This window comes from Trichophyton verrucosum, assembly GCF_000151505.1.
Source record: "Trichophyton verrucosum HKI 0517 chromosome Unknown contig00330_1.f1.exp, whole genome shotgun sequence".
NCBI lineage: Eukaryota > Fungi > Ascomycota > Eurotiomycetes > Onygenales > Arthrodermataceae > Trichophyton > Trichophyton verrucosum.
The window spans coordinates 52,821-66,991 of NW_003315423.1; the positions used below are offsets into that span (position 1 = coordinate 52,821).

Below are 14,171 nucleotides of genomic sequence, written 5' to 3' on the forward strand. Positions count from 1 at the left end.
GAGCCACCCTCCCTACCCTTTTGTGAGAAAAGGAAGTAAAAAGTCAGACCTCTGGAAACGCCAATGCTCAGGAACACCAATCCCCTTTATAATGAGACGCGCGCCGATTGTATGAGTAGTATGTCGAATGCCCACGGATAGAAATTTGTATATGTCCGGCGAATGAGCTTTCAGCCCGGAAGGAATAATTTTTGTAAAGGAAATTCATAATCCATACGAAGTGCAAAGCGAAGAGAAAAATTCAATTTCTTTACTCAGATGCTTCACGCTTGCGCTTCTTGAGTGGACGCTTCCGGTTTGTGAAAGGCGCAGACTGGTTGTCTCGAGTGGAGAGGCCGCTATCCGACGATTCACTGGTTGTCGACTTGTTAGCAGCAGCCTGGGCAACTTCATAAAGTACGGCTCCGAGGGCTCCTGCATCTTGGTCATCAAAAGGGGATGATTCAGGGTGATGGTCAGACATGGTCATGGGCATTCCAGAGCCACCGTGGGTGCGAGTGTGTTGAGCAAGGTTGTCACTGCGTGAGAATTTCTTGCCACAGTCCTGACACTCAAATGGCTTGTCTTCGGTGTGCAGGGAACGGTAATGACGTTTGAGGTGCTCCTGACGACGGAATCGACGAGAGCAGAGGGTGCAAACAAAAGTCTTGGAGGGGTCCTCGGTCAGGGACTGTTTGCGACCACGGCGGCCAACAGGGACCATTGGCGTGGGAGCCGGAGTCTCTGAGGACGTGGTGCTTTGTGGGTTGGTCTCTGAGCTTTCATGGCTAGGTGCTCCAGATTGCTGCTGTGCTTGTGTGGAAGATGAGTCAGTATGCGAGGCGCGGTTGTTCACATTACTCTGAGCAGTTCGCATGATGGCACCAAGGCTGTCCGCATCACTCTCCTCGGACCCAAGGGGAAGTTGCTTGATTCGCCGGCCAACAGCTGATACTCGCTTTTTCGTTCTCATATCTTCGGCAATGTTGCACTGCTCAGCAGTGTCGAACTCTGGAAGTGGAATACAAGAGCGGGCAAACAAGTCACTTTCCTCTAAATCATCCAAGCCCTGTTCGCTTATAATGTCGTCTTCATGGGATACAGTTGTCGCGGTGCCGTTGTTGGCGTTGCTGACCGTGCGTCGACGTTTTTCGCCAAGCAAAAAACCGTTCTCGGTCGGCGTGAAATTAACTATACCGTTGACGAACTCGTCTTCAGAGTCAAGATCAGAGATGGCATCAAAGGTCGACAAGCTCTCAAGAGAATCGTCGTGACTGAGCCCAGGAACAGTGAGGCTCTGCTCTGGTTTCAGCGAGCCGCCGAGAAGGGTGGACCGCGACCTGTCCTCATCCACGGTCGAGAGTGGCGGAAGTGGCGGGTAGTCAGGAACGGGTAGCGAAAGCACTGGGCAATCGACGGTAAGCTGGCGTGGGTCGCAGAAATCGGTGCTGGAGGGCTGCTGCGCAGAGAACGAGGTCGTGGGTGTTTCGTGGTGGAGAAGCGACGAGGAGGAGGAAGAAGAAGTCATGATGGGAGAGCGAGAAGACGAGCGCGAGGATGATGACGTAAGCGAAGAGCCTCTCTCAGTGCTGCTATTGGCGTTATGGTGGCTGGCCTCGGCAGACGGTAAACTGGCATTGGAATGCACCGAAAACGGACAAACATACACTTTTTTTAGGTGCCAAGAGTTAGCATATCTTGACATCAGACGATAACAATCAAAAAAAATATAGATTTAAAGATAGCGGATAAACAAGATGAATACGACAAGAACTCACAAGGTGTCATCTCAGGGGAAGCAGATCTGTGCCAATGAGAGTTCGCTAGGAGCTCGAGTTCAACGTCTGTCTCGCAGCCCTCTTTGACGCCTTCAATGCCTTCCATGCGGAAAGAGTCACCGCCAACGGGGGTGTTAGTCATTCCACAGCTTGATGGGGGGCTGCTGATGCTGCTACCAGAGGTTGACAGTGGAGGAGTGGATGGAAATCCGTTGGCATCGGCCCAACCACAGTTTGTGTCCAAGGACAGGAGTGTGGGCGAACCGTGTAGGAAAACGCTAGGCTTGATGTGCATCGGTTGTGGAGAGGGCGATGGACTGTTTGCGGCATTGGGAGTTGATAGATAATCCTTCGCACCGAGTGTTCTGAACTGAGCACCGTTGTGCTGGTCGGACGGATGAAGATGCATCTGCGGTTGCATCTGAGTGAACTGCTGTGGCATCTGAGGCTGCACCATCATCATCTGGTTCTGAGCATACTCGTTTGGATGAGGAGTGAAGAAGGCATGCTGGCCGTGGCGTGACTCTGGCTCTGGGTTGTAGTAGTAGAATGAAGGCTGAGCCTGTTGGGCAACACAGGCTGGGTCCATTGTGAGAAGGATGTTCGATAGGATAGCCTGGCTAATTTCGTTAGTTATGTCACTAGAGGCCGAAACATACATCCCTTCCTTTTCCTCGATCATACGATCAGGATTCCAATTCAACCTACCAATTAAATAATATGTAAATTCAACCAAAACGAAAAAAAGTATTATAACACTGGGTTGATGGTGTTCCCTAGAAATGTTCCAGTACAGCGTGCGTATCAAAAGGAGCGTATATAATATTGAAATTCGACTGTAGCAAGGCGACGACTCGTGGGGTTTCGATTGTCAGCGAAGCAGAATCTGCCTTTTTTTCCTTTCGAGTCTATAAGTCGAGTTTCGTTTGTCCGCCACCCCCATATGGTATATATATATTCCTCTGAAGTGTTGCTAAAGAATGGCTTGTTTGAGTCGAGGAAGAGAGAGGGACGGAGAGGGGATAGAGAGGGAGTAATAGGTATTAAGGAGTGACTGGTGAAGCCTGAGAGTTCTGGGATAATGTAGAAGAGAGTGTGAGGAAGTAGGCAGGCTAACAGCGTAAAGTAAATATAAAATAGAACAAGAGGAATTAAGAAGAGAGAACGAAGAAAAAAAGAATATGGAGAAGATGATATAAGTATATAAACGACGAGTTTGATGGGCAAGGCGAAAGAAGGGAGAAAAAAACAATTAGTGAACTAAAAAGAGTGACTGGACGACAGTTTTGTCCAAATCAGAGGGTGGAAACGAACGACGAGGGAAGGCCAGGCAAATTAACGCGGAATCGAGGAGTGTGGCTCAAGAAGAGAGACGAAGAAGAAGAGAAAAAGAAAAGAAAAAAGGACAATGAGCGTATATCAGTGGGAAGATGTAGAAGAGAAAGGAAAAAGAAAGTATGAAGATAGGACGATGAAGAAGAGAGAGATGGGAGAGAAAGAGTGGAAGTGGCAGAATAAGAGCGTGTCAATCACTCGCTCCCTCGCTCTCATTCCCTCCAGCGCAGGTGCAGGGCACGCTAGGTTGCCAATCCGGCGAGTAGCATGAACCGTTAAGACACGCCGGCCGCCATCCAGTAAGCGGTCGAGCGGGCGCGGGCGAGGTCCCAGTGGCCAGGTGGATTCTCTCTGCTGATGGTGTTGCTTGCTGCTTTTTGCTTTTTTCATCTTTTTTTTTTTGNGTTATTTTTTTCTTTTTCTTTTCTTTTTCTTTTTTCTTTTTTTTTTTTTTTTGCGAACTCGCCCAAGACGACGGCCCAGTAGCCATGCCGATTGTAATTGCACAAGAATGGATATGCCTGTGGGTGTAACTAACAAACCTCGTTAGTTGGTCTGGGGCCGCTGGTCGGAGGATGGCGCAGCCTACGACTCCACTGTATATGGAAAAAGCAAAACGGGGACCAACGCGAGGAAAGGCTCACCATTGCGCTGCTGATCCCAGAAAGCCAGACAGACACCCATGAAGCACACAGCACAACACAGCACGCTCACACAGGCTGGTTCAACTTTCTCTGTCGCTCCCTTGGCCCTGGGGACCCTGCCTGTGCCTGTGGTTGCGGTCAGCGAGGCACCCCCAGGTAGGACTCCGGTGGAAAGGCCAACGAGCCAACAAGAATGCATCACAGGGGATGTGGGTTTTCTCAGACCAACCCTGTGCTCCGAAGAGTGGAAGCCAGGAACGGGACATATACGTAATGTCATGCACTTTCTGATGGTGCATCTCATCCAGCTCATCAGGACATCAGGACATACATTACAACGACACCTTCACTCATTCCTGTGCATGCTTGTGTATGTACTGCTCTGGGACGTGGCGGCACCCGCCATGTCTCAATTAGTTAGCTGTCTGACTCGATATGTGCCTTCGCACACTTTGCACACACACCCTCGCGCTCACACACCCTGGGCCATTAACCTTCAGGAACGCCAGATTGGCGCTGCTATTGGATCGCCGCTGACCGAGCGAGCAGCCAGCATCCGTGAAATCGTGACATTGCGTCCGGAGTAGTGAGAGTTGAGGGCGGTGTGTGGGCCGCCGATTTCAGTGCTGGAGAAGAGGCCATCGACGCCGGATGGCCGTGACAGGCGCATCTGTTCCATGCAGCCAGATTGGACAGGCGAAAGAGTGGTTGGATATGCTGATACTATGCCAGCTCCAAAAAACAAAAAAGTTACCAAAACCAATGCCTGTGGAAATCAGCCTCTTTCTTCTTTTTGGCTCTCTTGATGCTTCCTCTCTGTTGTAACTAATCTTTTGGCTGGTACTCCGTACCGTCGAGAGTAAATGTATATTCAAGGGTCCACCAGCCCAGAGCCACTTTGTGGACATGAAACTTGACGGGAAAAATGCGGAGGTTAGAGAAGTCGGGCGCCAGGATGCTCACAGCGGCAGATACGATTCGTGGACATGGCTGCTGGTGCTGGTGCTCGTCCTTTTTTTTTTCTTACATGTCTGCCGGCCTGTCTGCTCAAGCGTCCTTCGGGATCGCTTGCTTGACACGGGCAGGATAAGAGCACGCGCGCTCGACCCTTGAAAAAAGTGACCACTCCAAACACTACTCTAGGATGGCTTAACGCAGAACGAACTCTCTGTTGTTCCTGTCTCTTAGCGCATTTAGCTCACGTTCGACCCGTTCTGGCGGGAGAGGCAGCGTGCTCAAACACCCGAATATGGACATTATACGCAGGACGCACTGTTGTTTTTTGTTTAGAAGAGTCGGAGAAGTGTGCCTTGGTAGAAACATCCAACTAGAGCCATTCATGCTGCCATGCGAGCGACGACAATTTACAGCTGAAGCGCCGTTGAAGGAAAAGCCGCCAGAAAAGAAATCTCTGCTTGACTGTCGTTGACCGTCGACTTTTTGTTTTGTTTTTTTGCGTGTGGTGTGTGGTGTGTCCGTTTTTTGCTGTGTAATTTTTCTTCTTCTCTGCCTTCCGTGTGCCGCCTTGTCGGTGATATCGGCCCACTGATTCAACTATAAAAAGAACGAGTAAGATGAAGGTGATTGCCCACGAAGGATCCATCATCATGCACGGGTTTGATGTCAGAGACTTTCTGACACACCGTGCAGAAAGATAAAAAGAACCTCCAAAAGGGCAAAAGGGAAGAAAAGAAAAAGGAAAGTCAAGATAAGAAATATGTTCATATAAGTCAGCAGTATCATAAACCTTCTTTTTTTTGTCTCTCCCTTAATTATTGTCTGTCACCTTTTTTTCCCCAACGGTACTCCGTAGAGGATAGGCCCTCAAACGGTCTAAGGTCTCTCTCTCTTCGTCAGTGTCTTCCTCGCTCTCTTCAGCTAAAAAAGCAAAGGTTATGGTTGATGCACATACATGATGTTGAACGAACCGTTCTGAAGCATTGCAATGGAAGAAGCTTCGTCATTTTGCGCGACACTCGGTTTTGTTTTCTCATTGTTATTATTCATTCTCGTCAGCGGTATCAATCACATTCGATGATCGCCAGATAGCAAGTCCCAGAGGTATTCCCGAAGTCGAGCTTGACAAACAAGGTACTTCCCTACTAGATCAAAACTCAGGAAGAAGCGAGGTTTCTCGTTTTCCCAGCTGTCGGGTCCATCCCCCAGCCGCACTGTCAAAGCATGCACCATGCCTTCTTTGTTTGCCCTGGCCTGGCCATGGGGCAATCTGTCATGATAACTGTGATAGCACCACCAATACTCTGTAGCTAGTTCGTTTCGAGCAGCCATGCATCAATTACATGAGAGGAAATCGGCACTATTGCCCTCTTGTTCTCCAGCGATCCGAACTCTATCCTCTCGAATGGACCGGGGAAGCAGAGGCGCTCGCTCCGTCCACAATTTCTGTCCTGACTGATTAGAAGCTTTGTTCGACGTTTAACCCAGTGTTGTTGTGATGCTGGGTGGAATCTGTTCTCGGATGTTCAACAACCGTCTTTACGCCTTCATATGCATTGACCTTCGATAGTCATCTTGCTCTTTTTGATATGAGAAAATGGGTCCAGGATGCGCTAATTGGTAGTTATCTTACCCCTGCAGGTGGTTGTAGTGCGTACCACAGATTGAACGCGCACAGGGCAAGACAATATTTCATTCTCTCTCTCTCTCTCTCACACACACACACACACCGACAACAGATGTGATGTGACTGCGTGTGCCAGTGTAAATGCTCCGATTTGTGAGATGCTGCCTAGTCTGCATGCATGTATGCATCCAACCGAGGAACACCGGGCCACAGCATGAAAAATTCTGATACACTTGGAAAACAAGAAAGTTATCCTAATGCGAGCATCACTACTAGACCAGTGAAGCTGAAATTGTAGCCCTCTGCTGGAGCAATGCCGATCCTGTTTTCCTCGTTGTGTGCGTGCAGTACGTTTTGTGTCTTCGTGTGTATACCTAACGGGTCTAAGTATAGGTCTGTGGGACGTGATATATTTCTTCATCCATTATCTTCTTCTGCCTCATTCCCCAGCCGCCATGGCCGTCGAGATAGTGGTGATGTTCAGTCACCTCTGTCCCCGGCTAAGCAGACACGGCACAGATAGGACAAAGCTCTCGTTTGGTGGCAGTGGTTTCCCCTCCAGGAACTGAGACGAGATACCATGAACAGGAACTGAACCAGCCAAACCTTCGAGAGACCCTCTGAACCCGCGATTTACAAGTGCAAAATAGACCACCCCACCCTCCGGCGTATTCGATATCGCGAGCGAGGTTGAAAGCCCGGAAGCTTGGTATCCAGAAGGGGGGAAAAGGTAAAATCACCTTCGACCTTGGTGCCGAGTCATGCAAATATCAAGAATATCAAGTCGCGGCAGTTGAGAAGACAACGGCAGATACCTGCTTCTGGCAGTCATTATCTTGATCTTATCTCATGACAATTTGTTCCACGGATCGGTATACCGCTGCTATGTGTACTCTGCAGTCTTGTGCTGCACGCCTTATTCTTCACCTTCTTCTCTTTTTCCCTTTTCCTTTCTTTTTTTCTTTTCGCTCTTAATTTTATGGAATGTGATGTTTCCTTGCTTGATGCTCGCGAGAGTTGACGTTGGGAGTTGATGTTGTTGATACAACATGTAGTCGGAAAGTTGGAAGTCCAGCAGACACATCACTGCTTATGTAACCCTGCCTTGGACGACGACGACCTGCCGTACATATTCCAGGATATCTTCACGGCCGCGAATTCAAGATATCCTCTTCATTTGTCACACGCCGCCGATGGGCCTTTGTACTATATGGACATAGTCTACATGTCGACTCCAGCGTGACCGCGACAGATCGACTAGATCGAGATGAGCTGCCCGCAACGCCCGCAACGCCCACCTCTCGATCGTGCATTGGGATGGTCAGCGGCTCTGGCCGATCGATAGGGAGAAAGAACTAGCCATAATCTACTCCGTACCAGTAGTGGCGGCAAATCCCCATGGCAAATCACCACACGCTACGCGTGTACTCTGCGTACATCTGGACTTCGCAGCGAGGTTGGGAAGAGGAGAAAGCATGTGAAATGATCATGCAATGGCGCCGCGCCGATAGACGACCTACAAGCCTCTAAGATCCGGGGTAGTAAAAAGGTAAAAAATGGCTCGGTTGACTAAACCAGGTCCCATCAGCTGTTGTTTCGGCAAAAGCTGCTCGACAAGATGTGGGCATGACTGATAGAAATGTTGAAAGGCCAATTGCACACGACCACCTTCCCGTGCTCCCGGGCTTGGAAGCGTTGAACCCATTTTACGAAAACCCCAAGGTGTACTCCGTGCTTCGGAGGGTTGGGGCATATCAACTGCCCTCGGGATGGGTCCAGGACAAATGAGGGCCCAAGAGAGATCTTGGTTTCCACAAATATTGTCACGGAGGTGTGGAAACAGTGAACGACCAGTTGGGAAACTTTGCCGTCGGCCATCCACACCCCCCTGCAGAACAGGAACACACCATGAAAGTCTGTTCCTGACCCAGGCGATGTGATGGTTACTCCACCAGCGCATACCAGGAAGCTTCGACTAGTGTCTGAACCCTAGGATATTGTGAAACACGCCAGAAGCCCATCCAGTTGTTCTTCCATCCTGGCCGTCCAAGGGCTCCCAAGGATGGATGGCTCGGAGTAACTCGACAGAGGACTAGGGAAGGGCCAACGACAGGCCCCCGAGCAGAGGCAATTAGTCCGTCGTGCATGGAGGAGGGTGGCATGGGCGAGTTGGAAATGCAGCCTTGCCGGGTCAGGCACAGGTTGAACCCGATGAATATATGCTCATGTCTCGAGTCTTCCGACTGTGTGCGGCAGATAAAATATCTTGGTGCATAAAACGGCCTAATTCTGCATATATTTAATTTCCCATGCTGTTGCCATTGGCGTCAGCAATAATCGACCAAAGGCCGTTCCAAGGTTGTGCCTGAGCAGGCTCTCTCTCCGTCTTCTTGCAAGGTGACCACCTCCTCCTTTCGAATTTCCTCTCTTGCTCAGAACGCACCTGGGCCGCCTAGAACAGACTGCGGGATTCGAGCAAAAATAACTGAAACAAGTTCTATAAATGGTAAATCTATCAAGTGTTTCTTTCGCTACCAGGCACCGCATACGGAACCCTATGATATTAAACGCTCCAGGAATCTCATATTATCGCCATCTCCGAAAGTTCCAAATGGGCCTCTTTTTCCCACATCTTACCAGTTGAAACAAACCAATAAGGATATGTCTATGCGTTGCTTCGGTGTATTTCTATATATATGACTGTGGTCTGAAACACCTCTGTCGCTTAATTTCCATGGTTGGACTCTTGAATGAGCCAGACAGACTATCTTGCCACATACTTCCTGCGTCCACAGAAGGACGACAGACTCAAAAAGTTAAGGGCGATGTAAAACACCGACATTGCATCAACGAAACAACAGAGTGACTCTCTGCATGGTACGATTTTGCCGCGACCATGCTCAAGAGGCAATTCTCGGGTTTACTTGATACCCCAGCTGTGATATTCCATGAATCTCGCGTTTCAGAACACCGTTCAGGCCGGTGACGAGAAATCAGCTTTTGCATATTTTGTGTGATGATGGACACGATCGCTGTAAACCAACAGGCCTAGCCAATCCTACATATAATGGCTTCCAATATATGCATGGCCTAAAAATGTCCCGACAGCGCTTGGCGGCCGTGGTGTTGCGACCATACCGAAGCATTATTTTGAATAGCAAGAGGAATTCTCTTCAGTTCATATCACGCAAAAAAAGTTGCCTTCTTCCCCTCCTCCGGATGGAGAAGTATTTCGATTAATATCAGCCTTTTGAGGCAAGCGACCTCCAACATGACGCACTCCAGGTAGGAGGCAACATCGTGAAAAAATCGAGTCCATGCATTGGCCAACATCCAAGGGCGCCTTCAAATCCGCCGTGCAAGTGGATGCACGTCCTAGCGATGACGGGAGGCGGGGAACGACGAAAAAAAAAAAAAAAAAAATCATCCAATAACTAATGGCCACACTGGACCGCCAGGCAGTTCCGGGCTTTTTTTTCTTTCCACCACTTATACGAGATGTGCCGGGGCTTATTTGCACATTTCCATATGTACTGGACCAGATAATGTGGCATGTGGCCCTACTCTGTATGATGATGCCTGAAAACTGTCTCGGATGTTATTTTTTGTTTGGCTGGAGCTATTCCACCTCCTCCATTACCCGTTACTTCTGAGTCACTCTTGGCCATCGTTCACTTTACTCGCATTCAGCTGGCTTCACAGCATGTGATGAAGTTGGAAGGCTTCGCAATATCCGCCAAGGTGAGAGCGGCGAGGCAAAGAGGCATGTTCCTTGAACATACTCCGTATATAGGTGACTTAAGTAAGTTGAGGCCGAAACTATTGTTAGTTATCATGGTTCCGACGGCAAGGTACATGGAAGAACCGGTACACGAGAATTGGTGCACCGGCAAATAAATACACAGTTCCGATTACAATCCGCCCCAAGTTACTTATTTTTCCCTCGACTAATCCAGATAAGAGGACGCAGATTCAATGATACCAGGGGTGCAAAGGCACACATTGCTAAAGCCCTTGTGCAGGCTACGAATTACGAGATACGATGTTAATGCAGTTTAGCTTCCCGCCGGTTCTGTTCTTCGGACTTGCTCCCTTCCAATCCACTCACTTCATCTTTCCCACCCAAAAACTCAACCCCCAATATGCCGGAGTTTAACGCGCCAGCTCCATCTTCCTTGGTGGACTTCTGCGCTAGGAGAGCCAGAACCGCGAGAAGGTGCCTGAGCATCATAGCCCCCACACGCTGAGGGCCAGGTACACGGTTGCCTCGCTATTGGAGACTGGACTATTGATCACACCAGCGATTTGCCTTTAAAGTATGCAGCTGTCGATCCAAGACGCTTCCTTTCCCCATATTCGTCGTTTTCCATTTTGGCTTTACATTTCGACTTTGCGAGGACTCCACTGATCGCTTAGATTTTGCGATTGTACCACATACTGTGAAACTACCGATTGAGGCGAATATGCACTCTCTTTCTCTGCCTATTTCTCAAGAAAATTTGCCATTGCTACATCACTGCCAAAAACCGAACGCCATGCGTCCGATCATTTACTAAACCTCCGGTTCAGCCCATCGGCTATCTGTAGTCTATTTATCTTCCTTAAACCTTCCAGATCTTTTCCCCAGTCTTCCAACTGAAATGCATTGTACATCATAGCAAATAAGCAGGTGGGGATAGAGATGATGGCATGCCAATGGTCTGAATTGACGACTTCTTGATTCCTTCCAACTATTGTGTCCACACCAATCTTGTTCAACATTCAGTAACTTGAAACACGCAACGGGTATGCCACTTCCCACAATCCATCCTTATTTCCTTTTTTTTCGTTTGCCTTCCAGAAGCATGACAGATCCGATAGCATCTGCAGGTTATTGCCAATAACCCAACTCGCTTCTTCAGAGGGAAAGAAGAAAAACCATCTAGAATTTGCCCCTCCCAGAATGCCAAAGTGCCACATGGTACGGGAAACAAAACCAACAAAGAGAATCGCATGATGTCGATCAGGCGATCTTATCCTCTGCCATCAAAATCAGAGGCACATTCATAAGCCCGTAAGTCTCCCCTGCCAAAGATACAATGCCACACGAATAAAGTGGTTATGTTTGTTCGAGATGTACAAGGCAAAAAATGAGCACCATTTTTCGTTTTCTGGATGCACCTATATCAAAGTCTCCGCAAGCATATGATAACTCGGATGCTTATTACCGCGGCAGGAAAGGATAGACACCAAGGTAGTCATCCTTCATGACGTCATGGTATACCAGTCATTTATCGACAAAGATTAAATCCCGCTGGGAAAAGGAAGAGGGAATCAAACGAAGGCATTATTAAGATATCCTTCTTGGGAGAGTCATGGAAGATGTAACACGCAGAACTGAAAAAAACATGGTAAAATTGGCCTCAGCGAAAGTGTCAAGTGAGATCATTGGGCTATATAGCCCTTCAGTCTCTTCCTATTATGTTTTTCATGGATATCGAGAGTCATGCTCCCTTATATCCCATCATCGGCCATGGAGGAGAGAAAAGAAGAAGAGAAGGAAGAAAGGGAAAAATTCTGCAAAAGACCATCAAGAGCCCGAAAATAATATCACGTGACACGATTATTCAGCATTAGGCGAGGCTCTGTTTGCACAGTTTGTACCTTTCCGTATAAGGACTAGCGTACTTTGCTAAGCTTGGAATAAAAGATTTTTTTCCTTCGCCTTTTTCTTCCAATATTTTTCTTCTCTTCCTTTCTCTCTCTCGTGCGGCGAACGCAGCGTAAAATGATTACTATCATCACCCGTGTTACCTATGCGTCTGAAGCTGTCTGTACAGGCAGGTGCATCAGTGATGTTATCCATTTAGGTGTCAGCTGCGTCCCAGAGAGATGAAATTGCACGTTGATTCTTACTTTTATTGGCCGTTCTACATATCAGCAGGAACGGCCATTTGTTGGAATCAAACACTCATTGCATACCTATTCCGTACTGCTTTTGAATGAATATACCTTGTCTAGAGTACCCCGTACGTGTATAAGAATGGAAGCCTCCGCTATTGCTATTATGCTACGACGGTTCCTTTTGTTTATGGCGAGTTATAGAATTTTCTGGAATCCCCAGCGTTGATTGCGTTTCACATAGATAGCCTGTTTCAATTGCCTGAGGCGCCAACCTTCTCTATAACACCTTCTCTCTTCTCCCCTTTCTCGCCGAAGATGCGTAGTCTGTCTACTCTTATCTTCTCGCCATCTCCATCACCGTCGACAAAATACACATTGAGGGAAGAAACTCCCTGGAACAGGACGTACCGGAGCTCAACGGTGGCAGTCCCCGTCTTTGGATCCCAATCCTTCGGAGATATTTCGCAAGTCTGCACAGGTTTGGAGTCATCCGCATCCTCAAATCCGATAATGTGTGTGTGGTTTGTAAAGAGCTTTATAGTCCTTGGCCGCATAGGTGCATCCTCTTCATCATCGCTGTATGGTGGGAGTGAAGTTATTTGTAGAGAATGAACCTTAGTGGAGGATTGGAAGGGGATGAACACAATCAATTGCTCGTCTGTGTCGCTTAGTACCCAGTCAGGGGTTGTGGGCTCGTTTTCTTTGCCCTTAGCATTGGCTGCGGCAAGGGTACTGGGAATCTGGCTGTCGAACAAACTTCTTGCAGGGCCGGCTTCGTCGTCACGGTTAAGCATATCTATGCCCTTCACTTCTACTTCATCTGTAATGTCCTGGTAAGTTCGCGGCGCAGGAGCACCTAGCCAGGTCGAACCGTCATCGCTACTTGTTTCCTTCGACGCTTTAGAGACTTCGCCGTTGGCAACCTGCACGCCAGCCATAACTGCAGTGGTGAGAGCGTCTTTTTCCGCTCCCTTTACCTCTCGTAGGATTTCGCCGTGATGGTAAACAACGAATGTGGGCATACTGAAACAGGAGACATGGCATGTTAGCTCCTTCTAAACTCCACATCCAAACTGTCCACAGTAGCAGTAGAGGCTAAGATGTGAGGAAAACTTCAGGTACATACGCTGTGATATTGAAGAGCCTTGCGATCTCTTTTTGCTTGTCCACGTTGACCTTTGCGAACCTCACTTTTTCACCAGCATGCTGCTCCGACAGGCTCTCAAATACCGGAGCTATTGCTTTACATGGTCCGCACCAGTCCGCATAGACTATAAGAAAGCAAAATGCTTAGTTTTATGTTGAAATAGGGATAGTTGAGAGAAAGGCAATTATGTTGATGTTGAAGTTAGTGGGGTAACGAGGGGCAAGCCCGGAGAGCTTTGGGGGGAGAAGGGATATCTTACAGTCCGCTATTAGAACAGGAGTCGTTGATAGCAGTGCTATGAACTCCTCTATGGACGTCACTTCCATCGGCTTGGACATATTGGGCGTAAGCGTGGCTGGTCACGTCGCGGCAGTAACTTGTCTTGGTTTTGAGGACGTTGGCAACTTCGCGCTTAGAGACTTTAAAGTAGTTAGTTAACTAACGAACTAACTAGTTAGCGACGCAAGCACCGGGTTCCCATTTTAGCCGCAGGCGCTGCTGCTTTGCCGCCACCCAAAGCTTTCAGTGGTGTATCCTCGATTCACATATAACCAGACATAGCCTCGGAAATATGTATCCTCTGAAAGTAATTGGATCTAAGGAGGTCTGGCTGGAATCTTTATAAAACTTGCGTTCTTCCTCCGTTTCATAGAAAATTTTTTAGAAAGCTACAAAGCGTCAGCAGCAGAGGCTTTTGTCTGCCTCCGTGGGAGAAGGATACCCGTGTCATTCCTGAAAAATAGTCATAACGATGGGGACGGCTGAAAAGCCTCCAGAATGGATCTGTTTTTGGCCGGTACGTTTATAGAATTATATCATCT

General features: G+C 48.3%; 2 protein-coding genes across 2 annotated transcripts; both read right to left on the reverse strand.

Annotated features, from left to right (window-relative positions):
• Nucleotides 1-250: 250 nt before the first annotated feature.
• On the reverse strand, nucleotides 251-2,439 carry TRV_04206 (C2H2 transcription factor (Seb1), putative; the record flags this gene model as incomplete). The annotated part of the gene is made up of 2 exons (XM_003021649.1): nucleotides 251-1,647; nucleotides 1,758-2,439. The coding sequence occupies 2 exons, from the start codon at nucleotides 2,437-2,439 to the stop codon at nucleotides 251-253; spliced, it is 2,079 nt and encodes a 692-aa protein (XP_003021695.1).
• Nucleotides 2,440-12,454: 10,015 nt separating this feature from the next.
• TRV_04207 (uncharacterized protein) lies at nucleotides 12,455-13,225 on the reverse strand (the record flags this gene model as incomplete). The annotated part of the gene is made up of 1 exon (XM_003021650.1): nucleotides 12,455-13,225. One exon carries the CDS (start codon nucleotides 13,223-13,225, stop codon nucleotides 12,455-12,457), a length of 771 nt encoding a protein of 256 aa, XP_003021696.1.
• Nucleotides 13,226-14,171: the final 946 nt, after the last annotated feature.